The 18,608-nt window shown below is 33.6% G+C and overlaps 1 protein-coding gene across 1 annotated transcript in view; it reads right to left on the bottom strand.

The window, feature by feature from the left end:
- Nucleotides 1–2,250: 2,250 nt before the first annotated feature.
- The window catches only part of LOC149780476 (protein big brother-like), a 126,945-nt gene continuing 110,587 nt past the window's right edge, over nt 2,251–18,608 (bottom strand). The window contains exons 7-8 of the mRNA XM_089937437.1: nt 11,438–11,527; nt 2,251–7,162 (exon numbers count right to left, since the gene is read on the bottom strand). Coding sequence (XP_089793563.1) covers nt 6,973–7,162; nt 11,438–11,527 — 280 coding nt within the window. The 3' untranslated portion in view covers nt 2,251–6,972. The remainder of the gene's footprint in view (nt 7,163–11,437; nt 11,528–18,608) is intronic.

Genomic DNA, 18,608 nt, shown 5'->3' on the forward strand with positions numbered 1-18,608 from the left:
AAAATTTGATGGAAATGAGACAGCTTCTACACAGATCTGATACTTTCCATGCCATTTATTTATTAAAAGATGAAAGAACAGTGTACTGGCATCAATGATCACTGAAAGCACACATTTCATTAAGAAAAACAAGAACGACTACAATTTGTAAATTAGCTTTATTATTTGCATGTTCAAACATCTTAATATAATGAGAAGGCAGTGTTAAAAAATTCCTTACTTCAGAGATACCATGAAATTAAATAAATACAATTCAAAATATGTATGCCCATTTGATATTTGTAAAGGTAAACCCCATAAACTTCATTGTCTAAATACTTTTATAGCAAGAAAAATGGGGCATATTGTTTTGTATGGAAGAAAAAGTCAGTTTTCAATCTGTAAGGAGATTTAGGATCAGATCAAATGATTATCAGAACTGCTGCTTTTGTCTTTATTTTTACTATGTAGATATTTCACTGCTCTTGCCCAACTCTTCCAAGAGTTACCTCCCATGTACCAAGTTCTCACAGAACCAAGTTGAGGTGCCAAAAAACACCCCAAAAACAATTAAATGACTTGACCCATGGAATGAAAACATCTTTTTTGTTCTGTGAATATAAGCTTTCAGAAATATTTTTACAAATAATTAAGATAACAAAAAATATAGATACAAGACAAAATGAAAGAAGCACTCATATTCAATAAATTCAAATGACTAGATATTGAAGGACAAGTACTAGATTCTAGTAATATAAATGTACAATTGATAACACCAGTACTCTATCTCCATTTACATTATATACTTTATATAAGGAATGTGCACCGTGAAATGCCCAATAATTTGAACATCTCCCTTGAAAATTTTAATAAACAATATAAGAAATACCTGTGCGGATTAGCAAGTGTTCCATTACTGTGAATTCATTTGTTTCTGTGAGCATCATTTTATGTGGTTTTGCTGACTGGAGTATTTTTATGACATCTTTCTTCATAGTCCTGTCTTATTTTTTTTATTTGTATGTATATTTTTTTCTTTTTGAAATAAGGGTTTATTTGCAGTCACAAAATCCATGAAAATTAAAGTTAAATCACTGTGTATAGTTTTAAAAAAATCATCTCCAATGAGCCAGTATGCAATTATGTTTTTCATCCAGAAAGATTGTTTTTGTATTTAAAAAATGGTAATTTTATCAATAAACCAGTACGGTAATTACCAGTAAATTGACTATTTTAATTGCTCATGATACCAATATTGGTAAACAAGTACTGTAATTACCAATAAAGTAATTATTTAATGGCTAACGGTGTCAATATTAGCATTATATGGTTTTGTTGATTGGCAATCAATTTCTTATCACTGAATCTGTATTATGCAATCAAGTAGCACAAACATTTAAAAAAGTCAATCAGTGCTGCTTTACTGTGATTTTAGTTCTGGTTAAGTGACTTTCTGTGTGAAATTCACCTTTAACCTCAAATGAAAAGGTCTGAGGTTACAGATATGATGCATCAATCTGAGAACTGAATATACCAGGTGTACACAATCTGATTATAGTACATTTTAACTAGAAACACAAGACCTATTAACTTTATGGGTTGCTTTTATAATTTAAATGTTAGAGTTTCACAATTTAACCTATAATGGTGAAAAATATAAGTACACCTATAATGTTAAATGCAGTTTTAAAAATATTTCATTAAGCATATATAGGCATTTTAAGAAATCATATATATATATATATATATATATATATATATATATATATATATATATATATATATATATATATATATATAAAACAACTGGATGTACTAATACTATGGAGTCACCAAATTGTGATTCACCCATGGTGTATGAATACGCATATACATGTAATTATGGTTTCAACAGGAGACTACTGGTTCTGTATTCTTTAAACCAAAGTGGCCAATTTTTAGTTATTTAGAAAAATAAGAAGATAAAATAGCTATTCTCCATTTAACAGATGTTTTACTAAAGAAAACATGTTACACAATTTTGATTAAATCTCCCTGTTTTTATGTTCTCTTTATTGCCATAACTAAAGCAACAAAAGAGCATATCTCTGCAACAATGATGAAAAAAGAACTGCATGAAAGCCTTGAACTTGAACCTACATCAATTTCTCATAATGGTATATGTGATTTTTCTACAGTGCTAAATGATACCATTTATACAAAATTGCAAAAGCTTTGTGTGACAAGGGCCATATTACTAATCACTTAATCTGTAATCTATCTGTTGATTTGTTTTGGCTTTTTTAAATAATATAACAAGCTTCCTAAACAGACTATTTTATAATGACTGCATTTCTCTATCTGTGCTGGTTAGCTAGACTGTCAGTTTTACCTCCATTGATCTGGATCTATCTTTCTGTGTTGTATGTGTGTCTGTGTCTCTCTTGATATATGATGGTAAAACTGACAGACAAACCAGCCAAACAAGAGAGAGAGAGAGAGAGAGATTATAGGAGAAACTAGTGTAGTGGTTTGCAATTTGCTCAACTAGATGAATTTTGTGCAATTTCCTCATGTAAAAAATATACCCCTGCCTGTCCCTCATCCATCCTGTACCCCCATGCTGTAGATAAGTATATAGTCACTCAAAGGTCAACATATACATCTTCTAATGATAACCATAGTATGTAGCAAGCTTGACAGCAATCCACTAAAAATGCAAGAGTAGCCGCATTCACAAAATTATGTCTTACACTGCAGTAAGCTACAAGGCAAAAATGGCAATAACTCTAACAAAAGTTACAGGGGCAATGTGATTGTCAAAATGGATTCACTGATATGCACATCTTAAGATGGTAACCATGACATCATCACATGTACAAAGCTTCATGGTGTATAGTAGTATTCACAATATCCTATCAAGCACCACATTAGCTTCAAGTAAAAACTAAAGAAATCATGACCAATTTACTTATGAAAATACAGCACCACATCAGCTCCAAGTAAAAACTAAAGAAATCATGACCAATTTACTTATGAAAATACAGCACTACATCAGCTTCAAGTAAAAACAAAGGAATCATGACCAATTTACTTATGAAAATACAGCACCACATCAGCTCCAAGTAAAAACTAAAGGAATGGTGAAAAGTTTACTTGTGTAAATACAGCCTTACCTTGTCTGCATCCCACCCCTACCCAATGTTGGATATGAATCTATAATAAAAAAACGTGTAACTCTTCTGAATGTTGTGATTTTAATGACTGTTCAACCTGCATATACCATAATATGTACTAGGCCTGACAGCAATCCACTAAAAAATGCAAGAGTAGATGCATTCACAGAATTATATCTATCATAATTATATCTATATACTGCATGCAGCTCCAAGTCAGAAAGGATAAGAACTCATATACAATGACAAGAGCATCAAGATTTTTAATGTGTACAACTGTAACATGTTCCATGTCTCACGGTGATTTATACAAAAATGTGAGACAAGTTGTGTTCACAAGATTTTGTCTTGCACTGTATTCTGCTGTAAGACAGAAAAAGCAATAACTTTAATAGCAAGAATTCCTTGAAGGGACAGACACTTTACTGGTCGAAGTGAATTTCCAGGAAACTAAAATATGATAATTTCTTCTTTTAACCACAGTGTTCAAACCATCTCAGATATTCTTATAAAAGTAAAAGATTTTCAAGATGGCTGATGAAGTGGCTATATTGGATTGAAACTTGGCACCATTATTATTGAGAACCAACTAGACATCATAAGAAGTCTTTTGGTGAAAACCCTTGTTGGTATGACCATCCATTTGGTGAAAACCCTTGTTGGTATGACCATCCATTTGGTGAAAACCCTTGTTGGTATGACCATCCATTTGGTGAAAACCCTTGTTGATAATGACCATCCATTTGGTGAAAACCCTTGTTGGTATGACCATCCATTTGGTGAAAACCCTTGTTGGTACGACCATCCATTTGGTGAAAACCCTTGTTGATAATGACCATCCATTTGGTGAAAACCCTTGCTGATAATGACCATCCATTTGGTGAAAACCCTTGTTGATAATGACCATCCATTCAGAAGCAGTAGCTGCAGCAAGATTCTTTTTACAAGATTTACATTGTAGCTACCACATTGGATATGAAGACAAAGTTGATGTAAAAAGTCATTTCATGAAAACCTCAAGCTGATATGACCATCCATTCGGAAGAAGAGATAAAACGATTTTCAAGATGACCCTCATGGTGGCTGAACTGACTGTTAGATTGGCATCATTTTCATGTAGGATCAACCAGACACCATATTAAGTCTGCTGGTGAAAACACCATGTTGACATGGTGACTTTCCATTTATGGAGGAGTAACAGTAACAAAAAATTTTCAAGATGGCTACCAAGGTGACCATATTGGATGTCAGTATGTCAGCTAAGATCAACTAGACATCATACAAGTCTTTTGTGAAGACCCGATGTCTGTATGACCATTCATTCAGTAGGAGTAGCACAAGATTTTCAAAATGGTCACTACGGTGGGCATGTTGGATGTCTGAGTGGCACCATTTTCATTCAGAAACAACTAAACCTTGAAATTCATGGGTTGTGCAAAGTTTCCTGGCAATCTTCCAAATTGTTTTGGAGAAGAATTGATAACAAAATTGTGCTAATGGAAGTACATGCAACAGATGAAAGACAACAGGTCAACCTGAAAGCTCTTCTGGTCTGTGAATGCAGTGATTTGTCAACATTCAGAGGATGGCCCTAACTAGTACAAAGTTTCATGGCAACTGACAAAACACTGAGACTACTTCTGGTAACAAAATTCTGTTAGAGGAAGCCTGAAGATTAATGCAAGTTATGAAAGTAACAGAATGGATAGTGCAAGTATCTCATCAGTACATACAGGAGTAATCAAGAACTACACCTTTCCGTCTAATGACGGATCATTCACAGATGTAAGTAGCAGATGTGCAATCATGTTACAAAGTTTGTCCGTCGGGTTTAAGACACTGCCAACTTAGGGATATTTTTAGACAAGATCATTCATTACACATGGCATTGCATCCACCTGATTCATAACCTGCCCTATTAACATACACATAGCAAATTAATCTGCAATAAGGTACTACCCATTGAAATCTTTTTTCTTTTGAGCCAAGATCATTTCTTTCCTTTTATCTCAAGATGATCATTTTTTTCCAAATATATTGGACATGATATGGTGTTATTTTGCTATAAATCAAAGTAAGATAATTTTCCAGCTATTGACACAGATTATTTCTTAAAAGCAGTGTCAAGCCACTGTCACAGAACATCTAAGTGTTGACCCTAACATAATTGTGGTGTACCATGGTATATATCACAGTATTTCAGAAATGCCATGGGACAAAATTTGTCTTGGAACCAAGCTTTAATTAGTAGTGGGTAGAAACACAAGGCAAAAGTTTTGACTGTGGAGGTAATTACTGTCAAAACTAATGAATAATGGTGGTGCTTTAATCAATTAACATGCAACCAAAAGTTTCTTCTGGAAAAATTAACTAAAGATGATCAAAAATTATTTTATTAATAACACTATTTTTGAGCAATCCATTACAAATATTATAAATTCTGTGTTAGTGCCTACCATTATAGTGACACAGCAGGGTCTCAAACATTATTTGTAGCCATGATTTTTCTTTACAGGGCAGATTTTTTCATCTTATTTGGAGGTCATTTGTCATTCAGCACAGGTGAAAATCATCATTATCCTTCATGAAATCATGGAATTTAGGACCTTTTTTGGACTTTCTGACCATATTATGTGCTCAAGTAAAGATCTTATTTGGGCTTTCTGACCATAATATGTGCTCAAGTAAAGATTTTATTTTGACTTTCTGACCATATTATGTGCTCAAGTAAAGATCTTATTTGGACTTTCTGACCATATTATGTGCTCAAGTAAAGATCTTATTTGGACTTTCTGACCATATTATGTGCTCAAGTAAAGATCTTATTTGGGCTTTTTGACCATAATATGTGCTCAAGTAAAGATTTTATTTGGACTTTCTGACCATATTATGTGCTCAAGTAAAGATCTTATTTGGACTTTCTGACCATATTATGTGCTCAAGTAAAGATCTTATTTGGGCTTTCTGACCATATTATGTGCTCAAGTAAAGATCTTATTTGGACTTTCTGACCATATTATGTGCTCAAGTAAAGATCTTATTTGGACTTTCTGACCATATTATGTGCTCAAGTAAAGATCTTATTTGGACTTTCTGACCATATTATGTGCTTAAGTAAAAATCTTATTTGGACTTTCTGACCATATTAAGTGCTTGATTTTCTGACCATATTATGTGCTCAAGTAAAGATCTTATTTGGACTTTCTGACCATATTATGTGCTCAAGTAAAGATCTTATTTGGACTTTCTGACCATATTATGTGCTTATGTAAAAATCTTATTTGGACTTTCTGACCAAATTATGTGCTCAAGTAAAAATCTTATTTGGTCTTTCTGACCATATTATGTGATTAAATAGAGATCTTATTTGGTCTTTCTGACCATATTATGTGCTTAAGTAAAGATCTTATTTGGACTTTCTGACCATATTATGTGCTCAAGTAAAAATCTTATTTGGACTTTCTGACCATATTAAGTGCTTGATTTTCTGATCATATTATGTGCTCAAATAAAGCTAAGATTTTACTGAGGGGTTTCTTTCAATAATTTGACCCATTTATGCCGATAATTTAGCAAGAAGTACTTGAATTTTATTTAAAAACGAATGCTTTTGCATTAAAGACCACATCATGTGCCACATCAGATGAGGCTTCCTTGGGGGTGGGGGAACAAAATACAATGACTGATTATATCATAAAATCCCAACCATAATCACCACAACAGAAAAGTGACATCTTTTGTCAGTTACAATCTTCACCAAAAACAAATGGACAAACTGTAATCATCAATACAAAGCACAAGAAACAAACAACACACGAAATGTATTTCAAATTCCCTATTACATCATGTAGATTTCCTCCTCCAGCATAACAGTCGGCGAGGGTCCTAAGTTTGTGGGTGTCCTAAGTTCATGGACATGGCCATTTTGATGACTCTCGCGTGATTCTCGCACAAAATTGTGCCACTTGATTTCAAGCCATTCTGCAGCTGTCAAACTCGGATTCCCCCAAAAATTTTGGCAAGATGTGCTTTAAACAAGAAAAGAAAATTCTTTAATACAAATAATTGCACAATTTCACTAATACAAAAATAATGCATGTTTAGTTCGCAAACAGTCATATGGTGCACAGTGCTGAAATAAGGTTCTGTACATCTGCACCTCAGTACATTCTTCCCTTACAACTATAGATAATGCAACAGAAATTTCAAACTACTGACTACAGTCATTTTTGGGATACATACTCCCGTACAGACAGAAAATTATTTTGAAATATGGACAAGGGAGATTCTGAGAATAAATGAGCACCAAAATCCTGAAACACTGAATTCATGTACTGGTTTTAACCATCTGGTAGAGGTTCCTTCCCCATTATTGTATTTATAATAATAAACATTTTTTTCATAGAATGAAATTTATTTATGTTTCTAAAAAGTACAAATGAATGTATAACCCTGAAACACACACATGGATGTGTGAGTGATCAAAACTTAATTTTATTTTTCATTGAAGACTTTTATTATGTACATGTCCCAAAAACAATCCGAAAATGCTCAGTCTTCAATCGCATGCAAGAAAAAATCTCAGACGTAAATAATTGTCATTTTGAATTGCCCTCAATCCTGTAATTTTTAAAAAAACTTTGTGAATACCAACTGATGCATCATCACTAATGGCAACATAGGCAATCTTTTAAAGCTATTGAAACTGAATAATTTCTTAAATTTGTTTCATTACAAAGTTGCAGGAATAATATTAAACATTATAAGTGCAGGTATATCATTAATTGTTCAAACGTCATCCAGTTCTACTTTCAACACCTATCACTTTGGAATAAAATGCTCTTTGTACATCTAAGGAGATGTTTGTTCGCCAAAAACATACCAATTTGGGAAGTATCACTACAATTACCTCTGAGTCACTTTCAAAGAGCTCAAGTTATTTGACTTGAATCAGAAAGAGACAAGGATGTTCTTAATGGTCTCAAAAAGTGACTTGAAATATTGTTTGGTGTTTACTCACTGTCAGACTAAATGACTCAGAAGTTTTTCCATGAAATTTCAAACAGGTGCTGGCTACATACTGTTTTCTAGTGTCTGCTGATTTGCAGCATAATTTACCAGCAAAAAACAGAAGTTGGAGACTCGTATAATATTGTAAATTAATAAGTAAATATTTTTAAGGTGGGTATAGTCATTGCTTATTCTAAATATTTTGCATATGAATGTCATCTTAATGACAAACTTAGGACACCCAAGGATATCTGTAGTTACAGTGGTCCCTCACTTTAAAGTACCTCAGAATAACACAGCTATTGTGTGTGTGTGTGTGTGTGTGTGTGATTAGGATTTTTAACGTAGTTTTAACAATTTTTCAGTCATATCACTACGATGTCTGCAGTGTGGCAGTTTATAGTGATGTCTAGCACTGGGACATCACGCTGCAGACATGTAGCATGATGCCCCACCCAGTCACATTATCCTGACACCAGACTGACCAGTCCTAACACTGACCTCTTAATGCTGAGCATTAAGCGAGGCAGCTGTTAGTACCATTTTTGTAAGTCTTTGGTATGACTTGGCCAGGGCTCAAACCCATAACCTCCTACTCACAGCTATTGTTATAACACTAGTATGGACATGAATCAAATATATGATGGTCCCTCACTTTAAAGCACCTTAGTACAATGGTCATTGTTATAACACTGGTATGGACATGGATCTCATATACGATTGTCCCTCACTTCAAAGCACCTTAGTATCAGACAGCCATTGTTATAACACTGGTATGGACATGAATCCCATACACAATGGTCCCTCACTTTAAAGCACCTCAGTATAACTCATTGTCATTACACTGGTATATACATGGATCCCATATACATGTAAATTGGTCACTCCCTTTAAGGCAGCCTCAGTATAACAGTCATTGTTAGAGCGCTGGTATGGACAAGGATCCCATACATGATGGTCTCTCACATTAAAGCACCTCAGTATAACACAGTCACTGCTATAACACAAGCATGGACATGGATCCCATATACAATGATCTCTCACTTTAAGGCAACCTTAGTATAACATAGCCTTATTAACTTGTATGGTTATGAATTTTAGTTTTAAAAATATTATCTGATCTCGACTTATTTTAAACCTGGAAATCGTTATTTAACCCTTTCATAAAATACCCAATTATTTTCTGACACTGCTTCTAATGTTGTGCAGTACAAGGCAGACTAGCCTATCAAACGGTACACTTCCAAGACTCTCCTAACAATATGAGCACAATATACAAACACATGTTAAATTATAAGACAGTGTATGTCATATGTATACAGATTTAAATTTCATTGCAACCCAATTTTTACTTAACTATTTAATTCATGCCAAAACATTACAGACTGGCAGAATAATGTATAAACTACATTTAGAAAATCACATCATAAATTCTTGACATCAGATGGGTTGACTGCTGGGATGTGTTTTTTTAACAGTATGCATTTCCCCTTGTCTACAAGATGCTGTAAAAAAATATCTGCTGGATTTACACCTGTTCCTGCAAGCACTATTAATATGTGACAATATTATACTAAAGAAATCATTGCCTTCCCCTTTGGGAACAGTCCTACAGTGTTGTCAGTGGAAGAATAGTGCCATCTCCATTAGCTCAAGCACAATATAATACCAAACAACACCTCAGGCACAATATAACAACAAACAACACCTCATCATGTCAAATCTCCATTTCATCATAGACTAGGCATTTATGAGAATGTGTCATCGCTTATGTGCATATATGTGAATCCAAATAAGTTGCTTTAAAGATTATGAATCAAGTACCACAATTATTTCATCATTGTGAAAAAAAATGTTATTTTTTAGGACAGAGCTGAAGACTTGTATTAATTTTTCACTGTATTTTGCACATCATTTGTGAATATTAGGCATCATCCTTATAAATATGAGTCTAAAAAGTGTTTTTTCCCCCCACATAAATGGCCACTTTCATACTCCCAGCCCCTTACTAGATTTATTTAATAATGTATCCTCTAATAAGAAATCTCACTGGGGGAAATCAGTTTACAGTATCCCCTAATAAGAGATCTCACTCTGCATGGAATCAATTTAACGCATCGTCTAATAAGAATTCTCACTCTTCATGGAATCAATTTACAGTATTATCTAATAAGAAATCTCACTCAGCATGGAATCAATTTACAGTATCTCTAATAAGAAATCTTACTCTTCATGGAATCAGTTTACAGTATCCTCTACTCAGAAATCTCACTTTGTATTTAAGTTTTGATTATTACCTCCCAACATCCCTTTCCACACCTAGTCCATTTATTAACTTTCTAAATTTAGCAAGACTTGAAAAATCATTGCTTCTGCCAAAATCTCATCATTTCTAAAGATAGGTTTTTCATGACATGTAATTAACACTATATTATCCATGAATTCACTGCAATGACAGTCTGGTCTCTCAAGAAAGGTGGACTTTATTGACAGGCAATAAGCACTATATAATCAATTAACCCATGCAATGAGGATCTCTCATGACAGGTATTTAACACCATGTAGTCAGTTAATCCATGTAGTGAGAATATGGTTTCTCAAGACAGGTGGTCTCTCATGCAGGAGGTTTTTCAAGGCAGATTTAAGTGAAATTAGGTTTATATTTTGAAGATATAAAAATGCTTCATAAATCTGTGCAAATTTCAGGGATTTTTCTTATACACTGTATGTCTTAATATAAGTTGCTCAGAAGATGAAATTTGCAAAATATTGACATAAACTGGAAACAAATGTCAGGAGTAAGTTTATAAAATTAGAAAATCTGTATGATTTTGAAATGTTAACAAATGTATCATGATCCATTTACATATTACTGTAACCTTCTGGACCCCTGAAGACCCCTACAAAATTATTAAATAGACTGCTTTCAAGTTTTAATCAATCAAGGGTGAAAAAAGAAAATGAGTACATCTTAAACTGACACCTACACCATTATTTTTACTTTCATTTCCTATCAGGCTCTCTTCACTGGGCAAATTATAAACAAATATTGAATCCCAATTGGTAGCCCATGGAATTCAATTTGCTTGCAGTTCAAATTAACTCCCAAGTACTCCACCATCGGATAGCTATATGATTTCACAGACAACATATTCTAGTACATAAATAAATCTCAAAATAGATGTCATGTATTAGATACATAACAAGTTACTTATTTACACAAAATTCTATATTAAAAATAGGATATATTAATTTTCTGATGGAAGCTTTTTCAATTTTTTTATAATATGTACATATGTGGTTTCCACGGAAATAGTTGCCTCGGGTTATTCACTGCTACTGCTCTCCTGGGGACTGGGATTCGAACTCCGACGATGTCTGGTCTGCAAAATTAAGAAAACTAGTTTCAGAAATTGAACCATACAGTGAAATTAAAAATAAACTGAAAAAATGAATTATGCAGTTATGTTGTAAATCCCTTCAAAGCATGAATTTTAAATGCATCTGGTTTTAGCAATATACTGGACATCATTTTTTGTGGTTTTCAACTTTCCTGGTTTGACAAAAACAAAAATATAATACCAATTTTAAAACAACAAATTATCACCACAACTAAAATTCACAGATGATGCCACTGATAGGGTTCATTGGTGGGGGGGGGTCCTATTTCCATCACCATGGTAGATAATTTTTTTGATAACATAATAGCAATAAAAGCTATGAATGAAGTGAGATTTTATTGTACGTGGCAATGTATATTTTAAAGCTGTTTTGTGAGTTTTGTTTTTTAAATTGTAATTTTTTTTAAAAATACAAGCCTGTAACATGTGTCAAAGATCGCAATCATATCCATGACAATTAATCACAAAGGTTCTGGAACTGCAAAAACAAACAATGATTTTTTTATAAGACTTCCAAGGCCAATAATGGGCACTGTATTTTAAAATTACACAGTATTGCATCTTCACAACACATGGGTCACTGATTCAATTTATTCCATTGATGTGGAACAAAGTGGACCAATGACACTTTGCCAGTAAATATGGCAGAATTCCCAATTTCAGCAATCTACTCCTGTATATTGTATTCCCAAGTATTCTGAATGTTTCCCACAGTCCTGGATATTTGCCTGTTCATAATTATCTCATAAAACTCATGGGTGCTGGTCATGTTCTCAAATATCTCAGAAAAATCAGTAACAAATTATTGTGTTTATGTAAATGGCAGCCCAATGGTCACAACACTGATATCTGCAGGCCTACCAGCTACACCAGTATTTGTTACAAACACAAATCTGGCCATGACCTGCATGCTGAGCAGGCCCTGGAGTTACATTCCAGATCCTCAGTTAATCTAGGATGGATAGATGGATGGACAGATAGATACAGAGATGCCAAAGTGATCACTATGATGAGCTTCAAACAAGGTGGGCTTCAAACCATGGTGGGCTTCAAACAAGGTGGGTTCAACAATAGGCAGCAATGACCTACATTTTGGAAGACTGGTGTCAAACTATCTCAAGTTCATGTTTGCACAAAGGTGCATGACTCTGACCAATAGTTGACTTGAAAATGATTGAAGCATGAAATAAAAGGTAAATGACTAATTTTTGTTGGAATATTGTTGCATTCACTTTGACATATCAGTTTCCTTTGATTTTTGGTCAATAATGTTCAAGAAACAGACTAAAACACAAAACTTAAAGTGTGACTTCTAGGTCCAACTGACTGACTTTTAGTGATTTGGTATGCCATGTGTTATGAAATAGATAGGTTTCATTATTACATCAATTGCCAGCAATTCTGAAAATATAGTCAATTCCTCAGAATTAAGAATTTTACATGAAAAATTTTCTTCTCTGAATCACTGTGACCTTGACCCTACAATCAGTGGGTTTCTTCTTTGCAGCCAGTCAAAAAGACTGCAAAAAAATGCTGGTTACCAAAGAAATTTGGTATGTTATGGCATAAAAGTGATTCTTCTTCAGTTGCTGCATCCTTGACCCTGAGCATCTACAAAGTTTCGTCAAAGCATATGGTATTGAACTGAAGTTTGCTGAAACTGTTCTTCCTTTTTTGTATCCCTATGACCTTGACTTTTTGATCTAAAATGAACAGGTGTCTTTCTTGCATCAACAGCAACCTATCCACAAAGTTTGGTCAAAGTAGGTGATAAAGAATTTGAGATATCATATATACACCATTTTCCTTCTTAGAGTTCTATGACTTTGACCTTTGATATTTGTACCCCAAAATCAATAGGTGTCTTTCTTATCTCTGGTAAAGTGAATTGACTTCCACCTGTGAGAGAGAAGTACAGTTGTATGTTATGTGAATTAAATTAAGAACCATTTATTGTGTTGTATATTGATTTGTATTGCAGTTGCATTTAATATGATTAGTGTCAGCTAACAGATATAAAATATTTTCTAAATGGATACTCAGCAAGTGATTTATGTGTGTGCTGCCCACATAACCCATGAACAGCTGCAGGTGTGACCTACTATGGTATGTAAGCTGAGAACCACTGATCTACAGTGTGGACCCTTTTTTGACCATTTTGATTGCCAAAACTGGTAGCATTTGCTAAATATTTATCTCCTGCAACAAGCAGCACCAAGTCAAAATGGCTAGAAAATGATCTATAGTATGTATGAGACTGAACACTCTGTAAATCAGTTTTGATCAGTCTACAAAACTATAAATTAGTGTCTGAATGAGATGGAAAATTCTTTGTGTGTGCAGTACTGTAATGACAGCGAGTACATTTTTCACATATCTGTGGTCCAATCTTTTTCAGGGACTTCTCACATTTATCAAATGAATGAAATAATCACCGTGTCCAACATGTCCCAAGATAAAGAAACAAGTTCCTTATGATCATTCAGCAAACCAAGACACATCAAATATCTGCTTGTGCAATCTTTAGAAACCACATTAATCCACACATTTCTGGTTAATTTATATTATGTTTTAAAGTCCAGTCAAATTTAAGTTTCATGCAGGAAGTCCTAAGGTAAATATTTCACTCTGCAGTTAGCTGTCATATAAATTGGTGATATAAACATATTCTGAAGATAAAAAAGTTCGAATATTAATTGTCAGTGCAAGTGGTCAAAGTGCTGACCAAGTTTTTATTAATGCTGACACTGGACATGGTTCATATACCACAAGTAGACAGCTATGATGATACTGTTGTTCTTGGAGATTTTAACTATCTTGGGTGTGAAAAAGAAGTGATTTATATACATTGTGTTCGATATACTGCATCTTGTGTTAGTTTTATTGATTTATTTATTTTATTGACTAAAATAGTTTTAAACTCCAGAGAAATCTGTTTAATCTGGTATTACAGTATGGACATAATGGAAAGGTGTACTTATTTTCATCATCACAATATTATTATTATTATTATTACTACTACTACTACTACTACTATTATTATTATTACTATTATTATTTATTATTACTACTAATACTACTATTATTATCATTATTATTATTACAACTACTATTATTATTATTATTATTATTATTACTATTATTATTATTATTACTACTACTACTACTACTACTACTATTATTATTATTATTATTATTATTGTGAATCACAATATTTTTTATTACTGAATTTTCATGAAGGTAATTTTTAGCACATTCATGACATGACATATTTTTGCCATTAGTTATTGGACAATATGTATAATATGTACCTATAATACAATATGTATAGTAAGTACCTATAATGCAACATGTATATTGTGTTCCTATATTGCAATTAACTCAATTTTCACAACATAGATGTCTCACTTAATTTTCAATGCTTTTATGCTCATGACATTTGTTTCATGAAAATTTTTATTATTTTTCTTGTTGTATTTCTCATTATTAGTCATTTGTTTAATATATTCCATATAAGAGTTGAGTCTGTGCCATTAAAGAAGGTTGCACTGAAATAAAAATGATGCAAATTTTGGAGACTTAATTATGAATTGGAGAAGTTCATGATCAGAAAAAGTGATAATTTCAGAAAAATAACTCAATCCATTTTTTTTCATCCAAAATTTAGCAAGTTATCTAAATAATATGGCTCTATCAGCAGATAATTAAGAAGTCTGTTAAATAGAACTAGGTATGATTCCATTCTAATCACTAAGCAAAACTGGATACAAAAAAATATAGTGGTTACTGATAAGGCCCACATTCCTTCATGGCCAGTCATACCTGTACTGGGGAAGTCAAGTAGGTCAAATGACCAGAGGAAAGGTACAGCCTCTATCATTACCCTATGATCAACAATTTAGCAACACTATAGGATATAGAAACTTTAAAAGGGCTATATAATAAACTTTGTCAAGTTGATTACCTCTGTGGAATCTGTTGATCAACACAATGATAATTACACCTAAAATGAAAGTAGACATTAAGGAGACATATTACTTAACAATTCTTCACTTGACTCACAGTTGATGAGTCAGAGAGGAGTATATTTATTGTATCTGGTTCTTTTAATATGACACTTTTTAATGGAAACATCTCACTCCAGGGTTGAGAGCTTCAGGTGAACAAAGATTTCAATCGAAATTGAAGAAATGAGTGACAACGGAGTCTTTGTGAGAGCAAGATCAGGCCGTCACCTGGTGGGGCTAGATGGAAATTGGAGACAAGTATCAACTCTAAAATGTTACAATTAATGGGACAATTTATATCCAAGGGTCCCAAGTCTAAAGTATTTACTAGTGCCAATAATTACAATCAAATATGATGACATAAACGCTGATTAGATTAAATACTACAATTCAGAAAATTGATCTTTCAAAGAGAAAAATGCCTTACATGACACACCTGGCAATTTCTTGATAGAATTTGTATCTGATTTTTCTGATCGTTCTGCAAGAAATTTTAAAACTATGCATCCTTTGCAAAATGCAGGAATATATTAAAAGACCACCCATGAACATTAAGGTTTAGATATCACTAGGCACTAAAATTGTAGGACTATTTAAGAGCATAATATGCTCGTAGTCTGAAAAATTGTATTAATTAGACCCTTTCCTTTATGCAAGACAAGCTGGGTGATCCAAACTGAGACAAAGAATTTTCTCCCATTTACCTGAAATTGTGTAAATCAGTCTCAAGGAAAAAGATCTTTTGTACTGTGGCATGAATTATTACATTTTTTCATCCATTGTCGTAATTTGATAAAAGCAGTTTAAAACCATTTTTTTCTTCTAAGTCCCAGCATTTTACCAGCCAAATGGATTTAGTTTCACAAAATAAACCACATGCTAAATTATATGTCCTTCAGATATGTGAGAAAATCCCTAATATAAAATTTGGCTAGCCTTAAAAATAAGTCCTATTTAGCCAACATAAAATTGCATTTGAAGCCAAGTCAGCTCTAAATACTTACATTTGACTCAATATTTTGTATTTATATTTTACATACATGTGGAAATGAAGAACATTTAATTTAAAATGACAAACTGACCACAATCTGCCCATGGGTACAGGAGAAATAGAAAAATTCAGCTGCAGTATATTTATAAAAGTGCAACATCAATATCAAAATCATGTGACATTTCTAATTAACTACACATACAATTTATTAGTTGCTCTATCGAAATGTGAAGTTTACATATTCTCCAACAATATGTTTTTAGTTCAGCTCAATGATTGAGAATTCATTCGCACAACTTCCAACATTATGAGAATCCCATATTGCACAATATGGAATATATATATACAAGAGGTAACATATCATAGCAATTCCTAAATGCAAATACATGAACTCTCCCAAATAAGGTCATGCATTTATGAAACAAACAGACATACGATACTGTTCAAACAGGAGCAAACGATTTTGTATAAAGGTCTTTTTTGTATTCTACGCTGAATCTTGATCAATAATCTAAAGACGTCAGCAAACCTGACAATTAAACGGTATTATTTTTGCTAGAAGCAGTGGAGCAGACTTCCTTTTCAAAGGCAGACAGATAAAAAAGGTACACATTTATAAAGTCAAGGCCAAGAGAACAAACATGGTACAAGCCCTGAAAGTCCTTGAACTTAATCAGTATTATAGGTTAACTTTTGTAACAAAAGTTAACACAAATTGACAGATAAAATTCAAAACAAAAAGATACCAAGGCGACAGTAAGGTCAGACTGCATGCATTTTAGAATCCAGGTAATCGGGGCATGCTTGAATCTTAAGAGCCCATCCATCGCCACCGTCTTGTATTAAGCCCATCCATCATCTGTCTTGTATTAAGCCCATCCATCGTCTCTGTCTTGTATTAAGCCCATCCATCGTCTGTCTTGTGCTAAGTCCATCCATCGTCTGTCTTGTATTAAGCTCATCCGTCATCTCTGTCTTGTATTAAGTCCATCCATCATCTCTGTCTTGTATTAAGCCCATCCATTGTCTCTGTCTTATATTAAGCCCATCCATCATTTCTGTCTTGTATTAAACCCATCTTTCATCTCTGTCTCATATTAACCCATCCATTGTCTCTGTCTTGTATTAAGCTTATCCATCGTCTGTCTTGTGCTAAGTCCATCCATCGTCTCTGTCTTGTATTAAGCTTATCCATCATCTGTCTTGTATTAAGCCTATCCATCATCTGTCTTGTATTAAGCCCACCCATTGTCTCTGTCTTATATTAAGCCCATCCATTGTCTGTCTTGTACTATGCCAATCCATCATCACTCTCTTGTATTAAGCTCATTCATCGTTTCTGTCCTGTATTAATCCTATCCATCATCTGTCTTGTATTAAGCCCATCCATCGTCTCTGTCTTGTATTAAGCCCATCCATCGTCTGTCTTGTGCTAAGTCCATCCATCGTCTGTCTTGTATTAAGCTCATCCGTCATCTCTGTCTTGTATTAAGTCCATCCATCATCTCTGTCTTGTATTAAGCCCATCCATTGTCTCTGTCTTATATTAAGCCCATCCATCATTTCTGTCTTGTATTAAACCCATCTTTCATCTCTGTCTCATATTAACCCATCCATTGTCTCTGTCTTGTATTAAGCTTATCCATCGTCTGTCTTGTGCTAAGTCCATCCATCGTCTCTGTCTTGTATTAAGCTTATCCATCATCTGTCTTGTATTAAGCCTATCCATCATCTGTCTTGTATTAAGCCCACCCATTGTCTCTGTCTTATATTAAGCCCATCCATTGTCTGTCTTGTACTATGCCAATCCATCATCACTCTCTTGTATTAAGCTCATTCATCGTTTCTGTCCTGTATTAATCCTATCCATCATCTGTCTTGTATTAAGCCCATCCATCGTCTCTGTCTTGTATTAAGCCCATCCATCGTCTCTGTCTTGTATTAGGCCCATCCATCGTTTCTCTCTTGTATAATGCCCATCCATCATCTGTCTTGTATTAAGCCCATCCATTGTCTCTGTCTTGTATTAAGCCCATCCAATGTCTCTATCTTGTATTGAGCCCAT

Source organism: Sinohyriopsis cumingii, chromosome 16, assembly GCF_028554795.1.
Source record: "Sinohyriopsis cumingii isolate HCF-2022 chromosome 16, ASM2855479v2, whole genome shotgun sequence".
Classification (NCBI taxonomy): Eukaryota; Metazoa; Mollusca; class Bivalvia; order Unionida; family Unionidae; genus Sinohyriopsis; species Sinohyriopsis cumingii.